Raw genomic sequence first — 17,656 nt, forward strand, 5'->3', positions numbered from 1 at the left:
TAAATTAATCCTATAAACCACATCTAATTTCAAATAAATTTCTTACTAAAATATTACGTGAAGGAAAAGGTGGAACATACCATTGTTTCAGCTTTTTCATCCTTTTGAGAAATGTAATTTAGAGATATTAAAGATTGGTAATAGCTATCTTTAGTGACAAAATTAGTAGCATGTTTTATTTTACTTTTTCAAACATTATAATTCACTATAAACTCATAAGTGACATACTGTCTCTGTGAATTGGAATATATTTTGAGATTGAATAAAGAATTCGTCTTTTAAAAATATGTCCCATACCTCCTTTGTCCATAATTAAAATTTCTTCATTGTTGAAGATTTAAAAATTTGATAAAACATTTAACCAACTTTAAGACTGAAACCATGTTATGCCAGCTACAGTGGTTGTATACTCACTTTTGGTATGTTGACCAATAAAGTTGTATAACAAAGTAAATAAGTTGTGAGTTAAAAGTTTGCTTATGCGTGCTACATGTTTAAACATTCTTAAGGATAGAAAAGGAAATTACAATAATGTTGTCTTTCTAAGGTTGAGGTTGAAAGACTAAGGGGGCATACTACTTATTTTTGATTAATCATCTTTTTTTTTTCTTCTGATAAACAAGAGGTTTACCATAACAATTAATTCTTTTAAGATCAAATTCATAGATTTATTTATCTTTAATAAATCAGTTCTTCTCTCAAATAAGTTGTAGTACTATATTCATGTTGCACTAGCACAATGTACAAATGGTTAAGGGTCTGGTAAAACATCCCTGAGGATGGTCTGTTGATATGCCATTGCAATTTTGTTCCTCTGCAAAGAGGGTGGCTCTTCCGTTTTGGTAGCGCGATGACCCAAATGTGAAGTTGAGCACTTCATCGTAGAACAGCCTAACAAGTGCTAACAAAGCACCCCCTCCGTCTATTCACAGGCTGATCTAAGTAAAGTAATCACTGACTGCAGCCAGTCATGTCTTACAATGGGACTCTCACAAATAAATAATATTTCTAGCAATATGAAAAAAAAATAAAAACATAAACATTTTTTAAAAACAAATATTTATTTAGAAAACTTTCCTAAGCAATTAAAAAAAACAATAATAAGGTACAGCATCACATGTACAATTTAATTAGTTCATCACTTACAACAGACGGTGTAAGTATGCCTAAATCTGAAAATAATAATGTGATGTAGGCTGGTGGTGTGTAATCAACGAGTGGATGCTCCTTTGAATTTACTTTAGCCGATAAATGCTGAAAGAAAGGTTATAATAAATATTTATTTTACTTAGAAATGTTTTTATATGCACTGATAACATCGAACATGACACATAGTTAAACAAAACTTTTAAAATAAAATACAAAATATGAGACAATTGAGTGATCTTAATATTCTTATTCTATATATAATGCCAGCTAAAATAAAATTATTGCTATTTGTTTATTAGTTTGGTTTCAGGAAATAGAACATTAAAATACAAAACTATTTCATTTATTTTTATGAATGATAAATCATGTGTAAATGAAAAACAATTACATATTTTACCAATGTTTATAGATTTAATATACAAAAAATACTTATAATTTTAAGATCTTAATTATATACAAATAAGCTAGCATTTTTTTGAAGACCAGTTTTATTGGAACACCAGGTATGAATTTTGGCAGAAAGAGGTTTTAGGTAAGAATAACAAAATCTACATATTCGTCCTTATAAGAAAATTAAAAATGCTTATCCTGATAAAGAAATATGGAAAAAAGAGTATAGTGCTACTTTAAATAATAAATAAATTTAATTTAGATCAAAACATACTTTTAATTCATTGGGTAAATCCCTTTGATTCAGAGGATACAAGCGTAAGAATTTAAAACTTTCAGCTAAAACATAAACAGGCTTGTTCAGTTCCTTTGCACAAATTGCTATGTTATAAGTACCTATCTGGAAAGAAAAATAAACAAAGAATTAACTGATAAGCATAAGATCCCATTTATATAGTTTCACTTCAAATAAGTTTAAATAAAAAAAAGTATAATCAGCAATAAAATATATCTTTACATTGTTAAGAAACACAATATTCCCATTAAAAAAATATATATTGTTAAGAAAAGCTATATGAAAATGAAAACATTTAGAATATAGTTCAAAAGACTGTAACCGTTTGTAGAAGTTTAGTAAGAACAAAAATAAACATTTTATAAAAAAGGTATGATTAAATTGTCTACTCAGAGAAATATACAATTAAAAGTTTTGGTCAGTAAAGATTTTACATATTTTTATTTATTTAAAAATAAATTACTCATGATAGATTTTGGTTGCTTATTTTGTTATTAAAATTTAACAAAAGCTTTAAAAACTTTTATTTTAATCCCATCAATTAGGCAAAGAATAATAATCTATAATCTAAATATAATTATTTACATTTTAGAAAAATTGTTAAAATAGAAATTTCATGCAACTAATTTTCTGCTTTGGTTTTTGTGTTAATATAAAATTATGTGGTAGAAGCTTTAGGAATTTCACTATGTTATAAATAAAATTTATGGCACCCTATGGATTTTGGTTAAATGTTACGTTAATAGAGTTTCAGACAGAATTTTCAGAAATATTATTTTAATTCTACAAATCATGAAATTAAATGTTAACTAAAATATTTTTAGTCCATCATCTAACACATGTGATGCACAGTATGTTTTGATTTTTCGTTGATTACATTAAAAAAGTTTAAGATGTGAGAATTTTCAGAAATCTTATTTCAATTCGATAAATTATAAAAATAAGTTAAAAAACTAACTATATTCATATATTCTGCCAACTATCAAACTTATATTTCTTTAAAACCAAAATGATGCACTATGTGTTTTGAGTGTTTGCTGTTTACATTAATAGTTTATACCATGACAAAACTTTCAGAAATCTAATTTCAAGTCCATAAATAATGAAAATAAGTCATAAATTTTGTTTTTTGTAATTTTATCAAATGTTTATTTTATATTGAGAAATAGTCAGAATCCAGCTGAACTGTGAATGTCAGTTTATTGTGTAAATATAAAATTTAAGATAAGGCAGAAGTTTTAGGTTATGAAGTTTTCGACTAATTATAAGAGTAAAATAAAGTTATCGAATAAGAGTAATTGAAATAATTCTATGTGCATATTTACTTTATTTATTATTCCTCCACTTTCCACAATTCCCTCAGCTCCAAGGAAAACTAAGTCAACTTTTTCTAAAACATAGCTTTAAAGAAATGTAAAAATAAAGAAATAAATAAAGCTCAAATAAGTACAAAAGTAGATTGAACATAAATATTTCTAAAGAAATTTCTATATGACAAAAGCAGGGTAAATGAACACCAGTATAAAGCAAAAGTTTACTTATAACTTTCAAACATGGATTTCACATCTAACGTTTTATATAATTTCTGCAAAAAAAAAAAAAAAAAAAAATTTTTTTGAATGAAAAACAAAAATATTTGTTTTTGTTAAAAACCAAAAAACTATTTTTTTAGTAAATTAATAATATTTTTTTTTCAAATAAAAAAAACAATTAACTGCAGTTTGTTAAAAATTATTACGGATGTATTACCAATACACAATAAAGAGTTGATTTATTCTAAAACAATAATTAGTTATTATATTACAATGCATGTCAGCTAGGAATTTTCTTTCAAAAATTAGGCTAATAAAAACTTAATTTAGAATATGTTCATATTGAAACTTATGAACTTGATACATTGATATATCGTTCTCTAGAAGTGAAATTAGCAGATTTTACAATTGGATGACTTAAATGATACAAAGGCTATTTTTTTTTAATTTAAAAAGTTTTCAAAATTAAATAATTTGTCTAAATGACTACAGACTATCAAAACCTTTTTAACTCACACTAGACTAAATAAACTATTAAAAAAAGGTTAACAGTTTTAGGAACTTTTATGAAGATAACTAATTTTATTTTGCAACATACATTTCGAATTAAAGTAAAAATTATATTAATGCACAAAATGAAAATTACTAATAACTTTTTCTTATTTTAATCACTATATCTGGCAAAATCAATAACATCTAAAGTTTAAATTTAAAAAATAACTTTAGAACAGTTAAATTTGAATAATGCTGTTGCTTATTCCCTAAGCTTAGATAAGCTAAACCAAGTTCAGGGGCCCATGTCACACAATTAAATAAAAAATTGCATCATCCTCATTCAACAGCTGCCTCATAGACACCAATACAATCTAAGATACGAGAGAAGAAATGGCAAAACAGCTTAAGTCTTCTCGTTTCTGCTAAAAAATAGATTCTTAATGTGACTAGTCCTAAGTTTAGATAGAGTAGTCTAAGCAATTCTTGGATGGGAGCACTGCAATTATAGTCTAGGGCAGTGGTGCGCAAACTTTTTTCGACTGCGACCCCTTTTGTAGAGAGAAAATTTTTGGCGACCCCTAGAGATAAATGTTCACAAATACGATGTATATTTTGAGCATTTCTTTCGTTTCATCGAATAAAAACATCATCATATTTGACTCATATTAATTTTATTTATAATTTTAAGAAAATACTTTTTGTATAACACAAAAATCAGTAATTTCCCTTTTATGAAATGTATGTGGCTGCAAGTTTCTAATTATCTCATCGATGTTTGGATGTATGTTGCTAATTGCAATTCGCATATCATCTTCAGGGTCTAAACGCGAGCGGTATTTAGTTTTTATTGAAACTAGTTTGCTAAATCCAGTTTCACATAAATACGTTGATGCAAATTGTATTAACATTCTGATGGCATTCTTGCATAAAACGGGATATTGTTCTTCCACGGATAGCCAGATAGAGAATATATTACGCATTACGGTCAAAGAAAGAGTGGACAGCATGAAATTGCAATTAAACAGTGAGTGACAGCGCTTCCCTCTTTATATGTACACTGTATAGTATGCAGCATGCAGGGATAATGCATGTCATAAAAATTTGGCGACCCCCGCAGGGGTCGCGACCCCTAGTTTGCGCACCACTGGTCTAGGGGACTCAGTGGCATTCCAGGCATATTCGGGTGGGGTCCTCCAAGTGGCATTTATGTTAGCCAAAAACAGGAAGTGGACCCCAGAAGTACTCAGTTTGGTGGAAGGGCCAGAGGGGAATTTGCTACTTTCCCTAACAAAGACGTTAACAACTTCGTTTCTGTAAACCCTAACATGTAAGGGAATCCACTAAATTTAAATAACAATTAAAAAAAAAAAAAAAAAACAGATTTTGATTCTAAGCATTTTGAGGCACACACTAATCATTTTTAAGGATGATGAAACTGCATGATAAGTTCATTTTAACTCCTGGTAGAATTTTACATAAGCAGCATAAAATCTTCCTTACTTAACTGGTATAAAGATATAAGAAATGAAGTGACCAAAGTTTTTTCACACATTAGTTAAAAAAATTTCTAAAAACTAATGAACTGCACAAAAATAAATTATATAAGCAATGTTTCAAATTGTTATGTTAAACTTGGTTTTGTGTTAAAATACACTTTGAAAAGTAACATTTGAAATAAATCTTAAAGGAGTTGAAAATCCTTAACTTAAAGATTTATTTCCGTCTTTAAGCGGCCGAGATCTAGTGCTTATATTTTAATCTTATTGGAAAAGAAAATTATATTTAAGCTTTAAAAAGTAGTTAAACTTTAAAAAATAGTTAAAATTTACTTGGTATATTTTTATCTCATTGAAAAAAAAAATTATATTCAAACTTTTAAAAGTTGCCATATTTTACAGGACATATTTTAATCTCATTGACAAAGAAAATTACAATCAACATACCTGACAGCAGCATCAAGAATTAACGTACACGACAATCCTGCTTTCTCTAGTTTGTCAAACATCATTTTACTACAAAAAATAAATAAAAAAAATTTAAAAAAATCACATTTTAAATATAATAGTATAAAAAAGAAACATAAGTTTACTTTTCTATTTTAAATTTTACTTCATTTTATAATGATTTTATTGATAGGTAAGAATAGCAAACTAAAGATAGAATTTTTAAAAATATTTCTCGAAATTAGATGACTTTACTAATATAATTTTAGCAATTGGCAAACTAGTTGCACTCAAACAACGTGCATGTATGAGAAAATTAATGTCCTTAAATTTAAGGGATATTCTACTAAAAAAAATAACATTAATATAATTTAACAAGCATTAAACATTGCTAATTTTAATTGTTCACTAAAAAAGGAAACTAAGGATGTAATAAGATTTACGAAAATTAAAAAAGGTGAAAATTACATGCAAAAACATCTAAGTAGTACTTACCCAGAAAAATCTGGTGCTGATTCTGTTACATAGACATGAAATCTTTTTCTTGCATTAAATGCGGCAATTAAAGTTTCATAGACCACTCTTGAATGGGAATGTATTAGTATATTCTGAAATTTTAAAGAAGCATCTCAATAAAAATGACATTTGCAAAAAAATAAGTTGAATAAAAGTTTTCTCAAACTTTTAGAATGTATGAAAACATTTTTAAATATTTTCATAAGTTTACACATTTATAAAAACATTTTTATACATTAAGAAATATTTATAGAAGCAAAGTATCTAACAGACTAACATAAATTAATAAGTGACATAACGATAACATAGTTTTGCTATTATAACTTTTCATAAAAACATAGTTTTGCCACATTATCTGGGATCATTAAAATTTACAAAAATTAAGAATTATTTATTTATTTTGATAATTTTCATTTTTGATAATTTGCAGAACAATTTTGTAAAATTTGTAATTTTTAAAAAGTACAACAGCTTCTAAAATATTTAAGTTTTTTGTTCCAACTTTCAGATCATTCCTTATGGTAAGATGGTATGCAGACCTCAAAATTGCAAATTTACCTGAAGAGTGAGGAATCTAATCAGTGGATTTTTTAATTTCTTTATATTTCATTTTATAATCATATTTTTTAAAATTCACATGCCAAGAAATCATTATATATATATATATATATATATATATATATAATAATAATAATAATTGTTAGGAATATTAAAATTAAAAATTTAATAAAGACATAACAAAAAATTCAACAAATATATATTTCATTTACATAATTAAATAGCCACAGAACAGAGAATAATGGAAAATTATGAAATTGAAAAACATTAATATATGATAAATGAAATATAAAAATTAAATACAAAATTACAATTCAAATATGAAAAAAAGCATGTTATGTTAAAAGAATAGTTAGTCATTCTTGAATCATTTCCCTTGCAAAAAGGCTTATTAAAATCTTGTTATATGTAAATAATTTTGCAGTATTATTTTTTAATCAAAGTTTAATTTTTTTAATCATTTGTTCAATTTTTAAGTAAAGTAAGTCACATACAAACTATTAACAAAATATTTGAAAAACCTTTCAGAAAATATTAAAATATAAATAAAGAAATGAAAAGTTATTTTTAAAATTATAAAAAAAATGTGCTCAATAAATTAATATGTTGCACATTTATTACAATTATCTATCACCTCTTTGATTTTCGTCAAAATGTGACAATTTCATCATTTGTTCAATTTATTGGTAAAAAAAAGCACACTCTAACAGCTTACAACATATTCCAATAGCCCTTGAGGAAATATTGAAAGGAAATAAACACAAAGAAATTAATATATTATAAATTATTTATAATAATTTACTCACACTACTTTCTATTGTTCATGAAATATTGTACTTACTATATCATCAACAATGAAAGATTGGCCAGCTTTTGCTATCTTATGTCTAGCATTTGAAAGCCTATTTAGAAAAACAGTTCCTCTTTGAGATAAAACTTTTTTGCACTCCTCAAAATCCTTTGAAAAGAAAAAAGAAAACATAATAAGAAATAGAAACATATTCACCTAAAAGGAACTTGGGAAAATGTGCAATAACTATGAATTGAAAAGAATTAGGTCTTGTATCGCTTATCATTTACTATTTGTAGCAAATATAAAGGTCAAAATATTGGATGAATAAATAACTTTTATTTACATGGTAAATTATCAGTTTTGTATTGCAGTTTCAAATAATTATTCACAATTGTAAAAAACTTTAAATTTGTTTATTTTAAACAAAACATATTTGCCTATTCCTTTGTATAACAAATTATTAACCTATTTTTATTAGAAACTTTTCTTAAGATGATACAAAGTATCTAAAAAAAAATTTCAGTATGTGTATTCGTCTTCTTAATCAGCACTACAACCTGATACAAACCAAACTTGACTAAGTCAATATCCACCATTTAACCATACAAAATATAATAGAAAATAATGTATATATATATACGTATATAAACACACATTTGTCTTATGTGCCCCCAAAATTGCAGAAATTTATCTAATTTGGCAACACTATTTGAATACATCACATTCTAAAAAAAACTACTAATTTTAATAAAAAAACTTACAAGGATCGGGAACAAAAGTCTTCCTCTAAACATTTCTTTTATAAAATACATTTATTTTTAATATTCTTTGTCCTCATAAAATTTTTTTGAAGCTTAATAAGTAAGATAAAAATATGGTGGGAACACTAGATTGTGTATATATTAACACTATAACAATTTCAAATTTATGAAGATAGACTTAAATAGAATTCAATATTGAGTTCAAGCTGGATGCCAAAGTTGTCTGGATTTAATAAGTTCTTACAGAAAATATAACAGAGTTTTTCTGTGCTTCAGAATTATGAGACAACTTTAATTTTTAAGGTTTATTATATTGACCAAAGAGGCAAAAATTATGACAACGAAATATAAAATATGATGAAAGAAATGTAGAAAGCATAATAAACTAAATTAAAGTAAAATTTTATATTTCCAGGTCATGGTTAAAATTGTAGATAAAAAATATCCACATTATAATACAAATTAATGTTGATAATGGATGAACAAAAAGTAAGCTAATACTTACACTATGATCCAAGGATGTAAGTGTAATAAATCGCATGAAAAGTTCACAGGCTGATTTAACTGATGTAACGGAACAATCTACCTTATTTAATGCCTCAACAAGAGATTTTATGTTTTTTTCTAAGCCTTGTAGAGTTTCAGCTAAAAGTAAGACATGATGATTGAAAATCTAAATTGCAGATTCACATAAAACAATGAAAATGACACAGAAATATATATTGCAGAACTCCAGTGAGACTAAAGATATGTAGGAAAATCAAAATTAAAATTAATTTATTTTTCAGATATACAAACAAATTATGAGCAACATTAGAGAAAAAAAAAAAGAATTATCATAAAATAAATTTTTTAAATAACCTCACATGATATTGCTTTAATCAAGGGGTAACAAATGTAATTTTGAAATTAAAAAAAGACAATATTTGAAATGCTTACTATTCTAATGTGATTTAAAAATCATACATAATTTTACATTGAAATTCTTTCTACAGGAGTTATGAATAGTACGGGTTCAGTTTTATTTTTCATATGGAAGAAATATAATTCAAGTTAGAGATTAGTTTTCCACACAAACTGAAATGTAAACCAGGAAGGGTGTCCGTAAGGGGGAAGGAAATAACCGAAATTGGATTGTACTGAGTGATTACCCAACAGTGAATACCCAAATCTCATTTATTTGGTACTCTTTTACTTACTAAAGTCTATCCCTGACACATTTTTTCTCAAAATTCATGATATGAAATTTTAGTTCAAAATAAAATATTTCGGTAAATAATTATATTATTAATATATATATATATATATATATATATATATATATATATATATATATATATATATATATATATATATATATATATATATATATATATATATTTATATAGCACAATAAATAAATACAAAAGGGATTAAGAAAAGAGAAAAATAAAGAATATTAATAAGTTTTATTTACTGCACATAAGCTGCAAGTATATAGAACTCATAAAATAAGCTCAAAATATTGAGAAAATATGGAAAAAATTACAGAATAATGAAGAGAGTAGAAGAAAATTATTAAAATAAAATAACATAATAAAAAACTGGGGTCAAAGATATAATCCCTTCATCAGCTCACACACAAACAATAAGAAACTCAGAAGTGCTTGTTTTTAAATAATACTGTTAGATCATAGAGAATTGATTTAAGATTATTAATGTTATAGAAATTTCAATTTCATTGAATAGAAATATTCCCCTGTCATCCATGGGACAATTAGACATTATTGTATATATATTTGATTTAAAAATACTTCTGGTATAAATAGAATTTTTAAAAAAAAATTTTTTGTGACCCAACTAATAATAAATTTGCTTGTCTCACTGGCGAAACTTTACAGAAAAGATTTGCTCAATTTTTTGACATACAAATCTTATATAACTTTATTTTTTTTTTAAAAATTATTAATATTACTCACATTAGCTTTAAAGTTTCAGATACTTAACATAAAGTGTGCATATATTTGATAGCAAAATTTGCTAACTGCACTTTTTGGGGTAAAAATTAATGAAATTTGTCATTACATTTTTTCTCAGCTTTATTGTGATCAATTTTCATTAGCTTAATAATTAAATTTGAGGATTTTTAAAAGCATAGATTTACAATGGCTTTTATCATCACATTTTCCTTGTCTAACTACCCTTGTATCCTCATTTCAGTCTAAAAAAAAAAAAAACGTAAAGTTGGTGTTGCTATTGGGATATTTTGTTTGAATTCAATCTTAAAAAATTCAATCAAATACATAAAAAAACTTTTCCCGTTACAAGCTAAAATTTACTATTGTTTCCTTTACTAGTTAGTGTATGTATGATAATAAATAATATATCATAATATAAATTCCTTACATGTGTCTTTAACCATGAAATCTAGTAGCACACGTAAAGCAGCAACTGCAGGTGACACATTAGGTTCATTATCTAGAATACTTTTGAAATCCTGAACAGCACCTTAAAGAGACATTTATGAGAAAGTTAATAATAGAAAAAAATTACCAAGATACTCTATTTCTGGCACAGAATAATAATTAAAAAAAAAAAAAGACTTTATATAAACATTTTTTAAAAAGTTACAATTTTTTAAATGCAGCACACCTTAACTTTTTGCCAATAATTTTATTTTTGAAAAAAAAATTTAATAATTCTGTTAAAAATTATTTAAATGTAATTCATTAAAATCATTAAATATTAAAAAAAAAATTTGTAATGTTCTGGCTACATGGTAAACTAAGCTATGTTTAAGCTAAACCTTTGAGTTCAAAAAAAATTTACTCTGATACACACAGATTAACATTATCATGTGTTACCATTACTACTAATAAAGTTATCAGTACTAAAAGTTAACTTTTTTTACAATCTTACATTTAAATTTTTATAAGAACTAAGTTTTTTAAATAAACTCCTACATTCTTTAATGTAATTATAAATATTTCTGTAATTATAATATATTTTCATTTCTTTAAAAATCAAAAATTGATATGTATATTATGTTTTAAGCAATGAAATTATTATAAGAAATTCAATCAAGATATCAATAAAGAATACATTCACAAAACACTATTTTCAGATTACTTTAAAAAAGGTCAATGTATTAAATATTTTACAGTAATTCAATACAGTTAATAAAACACCGAATTTGACGAGAAAAATATTTAGCATACTATTAGATTTAAACAAAAATACCATAATATTAATAGAGAAATGCAATAGTGCATCAATACCATAACAGAAACTGGAATGAAAAGTTACATTCGAGATAATTTGCTAAAAAACAAATTAAAAAAGTCCTTAAGTGAAGATTGTCAAACAAGAAGATTAGCGGTTTTGATGTAGTGACAATAATAATATATAGTGGAACCCAAATTTTATGTTCTCCGTCGGACTAGCCTCAAAAAATGCACTAAGCAAGGTAATGTAAAATCCGGGGGGGGGGGGGGGGGATTTAAGTACATTTTTCAAACATTTAACTAACAAGAATTAATAGAAAAAAGGTGTAATCTTTTTTAGTTTTTGAATACAATTTCAACAATATTGCTCTGAATACTTAGTATTGTTTGCTTTATAGTTTACATTAACAAATGTTTTAGAGTTTATATGCTTTCAAACTCTAGATCAGTTGTGGGTATATCCTCTGATATTTCTTGCTTATTGTCATTGTTTTCATCACTATCATTAGCAGCAGCCATTAAATCAGATATTGAAAAGTAGTAGAATGTATGTTGCAGATGATATACACATCATGGGATTCGAAAGATCTTCAGACAGGCAATTTAATTTCAAAGGACCAATGTTCCCATTGGATACCAAGAAGCAATTAATTCACGGAAGCTTTGTTAAACCCATTTGTAATGCATTTGAGTCGACACTATCCAACACTGTGGAAATCAAAATTCAGACCTTCCAAAAAGATTTTATTTGCTTTTGAAGCATCTTGCATCAGAATCAAGTAAAATAAATGATTGCCAAACCAATTGTTTAGTGTAACATTCTTTAAATTATTAAATAATTAAAAGATAACAAAATTTGAAATTTGCTGGAAAAAATTCCACTCACAAATTTTACTATTAAGCGTATACACTTCCTTACTCTTCTCATAGACAGAATTTACAATAAGATGAAATAGAAAAAATTTAAGAAAAGCTATAAAATGCAAATAAACAAGTATCCTCTTTAAAAAGAGGATACTTGTTTATTTGCATTTTATAGAAGAAAAGAAGAAGAAAAAAAGAAAAGAAAAGAAGAAAAAGAAAAATCAAAAAAGGTTTGTGAGAGTTTTGTAGAGAAAAAATGATTTTGTTCTGTTAGAAAAATGTATGTAGTAGGATTTTCTTAAAAAGGATAATGTAAAATCCATGATAATTTAACATTATCAGTATGGGCAATTTTTACGTGCCAGCAGAAAATGACGTAGAAAGGGGATTACCGAATAAAACGGACAACGCAGGGTTGGGTTTTTGACGTCAAAAAGTGGTTTTTGACATGACAAGGGTATAATACTGGTTTAAACCGTCAAAAACCCGTCAAAAATGTCAAAAACTAAAGTTTGCCAAAAAAATATATAAACTTCAAAACTACCAGCAGTTGCCATGCATTATATTGAAATTTAATTATACTATAGGTAATCAGCAGGTTTTAAAATATTTTTTAATTAAAATTAAGGTAAAATAACAGATTTAAAATCTGAGAAATTTATATTCAAATGCATGTGCAGAAAAATTTTGCACAAATTTTTTTTAAATATTTATATTTTGAAAAAAAAAATTTTTTTTTTTGATACTTAAGAAAATTAAAAGTTTATTACTATGCATTTTTGACATATAAGGAACATATAACTAATATTTATAAGGAACTTACAAGTTATGTTGTATAAATACAAACTTGATACAAGTGTATGAAAAAAAATTTTAATGTTATACCGAATATCTTTATTATCTAGTATGTTAATTTGAATTTAAAAGTAGTTATATTTGTGAATAATGATAAATATAATTCATATTGTTTATTATATTTATTTATAATTATTACACTTATCATTTTAAAACAATTTTTACCTCTTAATTTTTTTCCCCCACTTGTATTAAGAACACAAATAATGCATATCTTGAAAGCAAGAAGTAATTATTCAACAGCTGAATATTTAGATATTCAACAAAACTATGTATATAGTATTCAGCAAAATGAAATTCACAAGTATTTGGATAAACTAAATTTTCAGCATAGTAAATGAATAGGCTGGATATACTGTAAACCGACACTAATTACTCTGTGTATTTAACAGAAAGCACCTAAATTTGGATTGTCTTATGTTAAAAAGATTATTAAGAAGATTTAAAAGAATATTAAAAAGATTTTTCTTTAAAAGATGTCTAATGTACAAAACTGCTAATGTTTATCTTTAAAAATGTCTAATTTTTAGTATAATCTATACTATACACTAAATTTGGTTATAAATAAATTTCTTAATAATATCACTGCAGATTTTCAATAACACATGTAAATGAATACATAATATTACAAAAGATGTGAGCTTTCAAAAGTACAAGATTTTGGTTATTATTCAAAATATAAGTGTTTCTTCAAAATTTTAAATTTATTTTTTCTGGAACATATTTAGAAACACTATCCTTTATAAAAAATATATAAATTTTATGTATTAATTAAATTTCACATATGAATATAGGTTTTTGACATTTTCGACAATTTTGACAGTGAGGTTTTTGACGTGACGGTTTAAACCATGGTTTAAACTGTCAAAAACTGTCACATGTCAAAAACCTGCCAACCCTGGGACAACGTAACACCAGGGTTCCACTGAATATAAAACCTGCAATATACCACTAAAATGAAAAGGTAAGAATTTTAAAATCAAATGTAGTTACTATTATTGTCCATATTTTCAATTCATAAAATAATTTTCAAAAGCGGCAAGACCTGAAAAAAAAAAATAATACATTCTATCGTTTAAAATTAATTATTTTACAATCATCAAAATTAAGATATATTTATATAAATCATTATACATTTAAATCAAATTAGTGAGTGCTTAAAGGAAATAATTTTCTTCTATTTAGGCTACTTTAACTATGAGGAGAAGAATTTAGTAAAATCAGCATTGCCAAATCTTCATCACAACTAATGCTTTAAACTTGAGAGAAAAAAAATGTAAAATGCAAATATTTTAAAACCAATAAACTACAAGGAAAGAAAAAAAATTAGGTAACAAGTGTAAGTATTTAATAGAATTCAGAAAAAATTTAGCTACAGTGCTTTGCTTTGTAAGAAACTTTTAAAAAAGATCTTTTAAATTGTAAAGAAATTAATATCCTGAATACTACAATATATATATACAGTAAAAACTCCTATTGAGGAGTCCTGCAAAACGGACGTCTCTCAATAACGTCTCTCAATTTTTGATTCCCCTTGAATCTTTTATGAACAAACCATCCCAGAAACAGAAAGTGCCTAAAACTGTGACGTACGTCGCAGAACAAACGAAGTCCTGCAGAACAATTTGTATCTTGAATAAGTGACAGCGTTTTCCTGCAATAATAATTTATCAATAATTCATCGTCATTAACAAAATTTTACACTTCAAAAGTGATTGAAAAAGTAGCAAATCAAGAATGTTTGCCTTAGTTTAAAAAATAACGTAGAGTATCTGTGTATAATCCTGTATTTTAATAAATGAAAATATAGTATTTTAACGTAAAGCTGACTTTTTTTGGCTGTGAAATGCTTGCAGAACATTTGTATAAATTAATAAGTCCTGTTGCAGAACATTTGAAAATATTCTGCTTCTGGGTAAACCATTATGCAACATTCTCCGCAAAGTGGACACTCTCGTAACACTTTTGCCTTGAAACGTTATTTTCTATCTCTTCAAGCCGGATATTATTTTTTTTGAACATGAAGAAAAAAAAATTTCTGAGCGGAAAAAATATGCAACTTTTCCCCATTTTTAAAGCATGTACATTTTTTCCTTCTTCAAAACTAAAAATATTAAGCTATTTCACTACTAAAGAATTAATCTTTTTCCTGTCACCTTGCCTTATCTTTCCAAAGAAAGGAGAGAAAATGATATTGCTTATTCGGACAACGGCATCTTTTGATCTGTTCATCTGGACGACACTTATGAGACCCAACAAGTTAAATTACTTCTTCCCCACTGAAAATTTCCTTCACTTTCTTATCAATTTGAAGACAGTGTTTAATGCAGCTGGTGTAAAATAAGAGAACAGAAATATAATTTTTGAGATTCTCATATAAATAAAAACTTTTATTCAGACATTTATCAGATGAATAATTGTGAATATATAAATTCCATAGGTCCTCATGCCTTCCTTACAAGCAAGCATTGCTTTCCTTTTTTTCCTCTGAATCGCGGCAAGTTTTCTTTCAAGGAGGTATTAACCACGTTTCTTATCAAGTAATAGGTAGGTGTTGGGGGATGTAAACCTAATAATTGAAAGCGACCGAGGACTAAAAGCTCCTATTCGGTATCATGTGTCTAACTTTAATAACCAGGCAACAACTGCTTAATAATTGAACCACTGGTTCAAGATTCAAACTCTGATTGACCACACGTTTGCTAATGTTGATCACTAATAAGTGGCATAACCAGGTCTTTGATTTTTATACACAGTTTGGTAACGTCGTCGGTTTTTATACACAGTTAGTGTATTTTTGTCAGATTGCAAACAGTATTTGTACTTAAGCAGCAAAACACTAATGAACTTATAAAACAAGAAGAAATAACTTCAATTAGGAACGAAAAGTAATGCACTAAACTCATATGCAACGAGATATAAACTGATTTGTAGAACAAACGGGAAGACTCGCGGGGTTATTTTGTGACCCCGGTAATTAATAAAACCAGTGTTTTCACTACAGCGCGAGAACGCGAGAATCTCGCATATTTTTTTCTTTTCTCGCATTAAAAAATGATTACCGCGAGAAATTCGCGCATTCTATAAACCAATTTCAAAATTCGCGAATTTCTCGCATTTTGAAAAAAATTTCTCATTGCGCCATTTAGAATAAAATCCGTTACATTTTTCTTCCTGGATCTTTCATTATTTTCAACATCTGCCCATTATCTAGCTTCCCTATTTACCAGTATTGTTCAGAACCTTTAAGAACAACAGAACACCATCCCTCCAAACCACGAAACCTCTTTCAGAACGCATTTCTCTGCAACCACGTGTTTACCGTAGTTAAGGTTTCTCCATGTAAGAAGTTCAAATTTTTTGCCCATTAATGTAAGATGGACAAATACCTTGTAAAGGCAATATCTTCTACTCCGAAACGGACAAATGAAAATGAAACAAACGTGGGTAGAAACGATCAAAACGAAACAAACACTCATTTGAGCAACCTAATTAGAATAGCTGATGAAAAAGTAGATGTAGAACATTTTGCATATGATGATGCAGCAAAAATATTCAATGCTTTAAAAATTAGAAGATGTTAAAAATGTATTATAATTAAAGAAATGATTTTTTTTCTTCAAGTCTCTTTGTGCTTTATATTTTTAGAAATCTCACTTAACTTTTTGAAATCTCACCCTGTTTTTGAGAAAGGGTGAGAAATTCTCACCCATTTTTTTGCTGCGATGAAAACACTGAAAACGTTGATAGGGGGAGGAAAAATGCCGAAATTAACCTATAATTATTCAGAAAACGTAGATAAAAAAACTCAGCTACTAACAGAAGAGGGATGAACAGTTTTCTAGGAATAAGAATTTATAATTTGCATGTTAAAATAACCATAAAAAATTTGCATTAAATCATTAAGTAATATAGGCGGTAAAGATATTTATAAATTTAAAAAAGAATGTGTAAACATTTTAATAAGGTCATAAAAAGAAAATGACAATTGGAACGTATATTTATGTATGAAATGTTTTGAAAAATTACTATATTATTTCTATTACTTGATTAATTGCTAAGAAAAAATGATGCAATGCTGTGTTGGACAGCTTTAGATTTGTTTATATTTACATCAGTTTGATAAACAGTTTAAAAGTTAAACCGTGGAAATTTAAAATATTAAACAACAGCATTAATTTTTTTTAAAAAAAGCAGTGCTTAACCACATAGTCTAAAATTTATTAATTTTAAGGAACAGATTTGTGATTAATTAAATGGAATAAGTATAAAAATAAATAAAAAAACTCACTTTAGAGCGAT

At 26.3% G+C, this 17,656-nt stretch overlaps 1 protein-coding gene across 2 annotated transcripts; it reads right to left on the reverse strand.

Annotated features, from left to right (window-relative positions):
• Positions 1–1,106: 1,106 nt before the first annotated feature.
• Positions 1,107–17,650, reverse strand: eIF2Balpha (eukaryotic translation initiation factor 2B subunit alpha). 2 transcript variants are annotated; one of them, XM_043051227.3, is made up of 10 exons: positions 17,401–17,650; positions 14,348–14,399; positions 10,818–10,919; positions 8,938–9,077; positions 7,720–7,836; positions 6,300–6,412; positions 5,805–5,873; positions 3,160–3,235; positions 1,814–1,939; positions 1,107–1,254 (listed from the first exon to the last, which is right to left on the reverse strand). In XM_043051227.3, exons 2-10 carry the CDS (start codon positions 14,358–14,360, stop codon positions 1,114–1,116), a joined length of 897 nt encoding a protein of 298 aa, XP_042907161.1. In that variant the 5' UTR covers positions 14,361–14,399; positions 17,401–17,650; the 3' UTR covers positions 1,107–1,113. The 2 variants fall into 2 exon arrangements, with proteins under 2 accessions (XP_042907161.1, XP_087006045.1); XM_087149919.1 differs by lacking the exon at positions 14,348–14,399 and having other exon boundaries at positions 17,401–17,454.
• Positions 17,651–17,656: the final 6 nt, after the last annotated feature.

This window comes from Parasteatoda tepidariorum, chromosome 8 (genome assembly GCF_982258835.1).
Source record: "Parasteatoda tepidariorum strain Cologne lab strain chromosome 8, Ptep-v5.0, whole genome shotgun sequence".
Classification (NCBI taxonomy): Eukaryota; Metazoa; Arthropoda; class Arachnida; order Araneae; family Theridiidae; genus Parasteatoda; species Parasteatoda tepidariorum.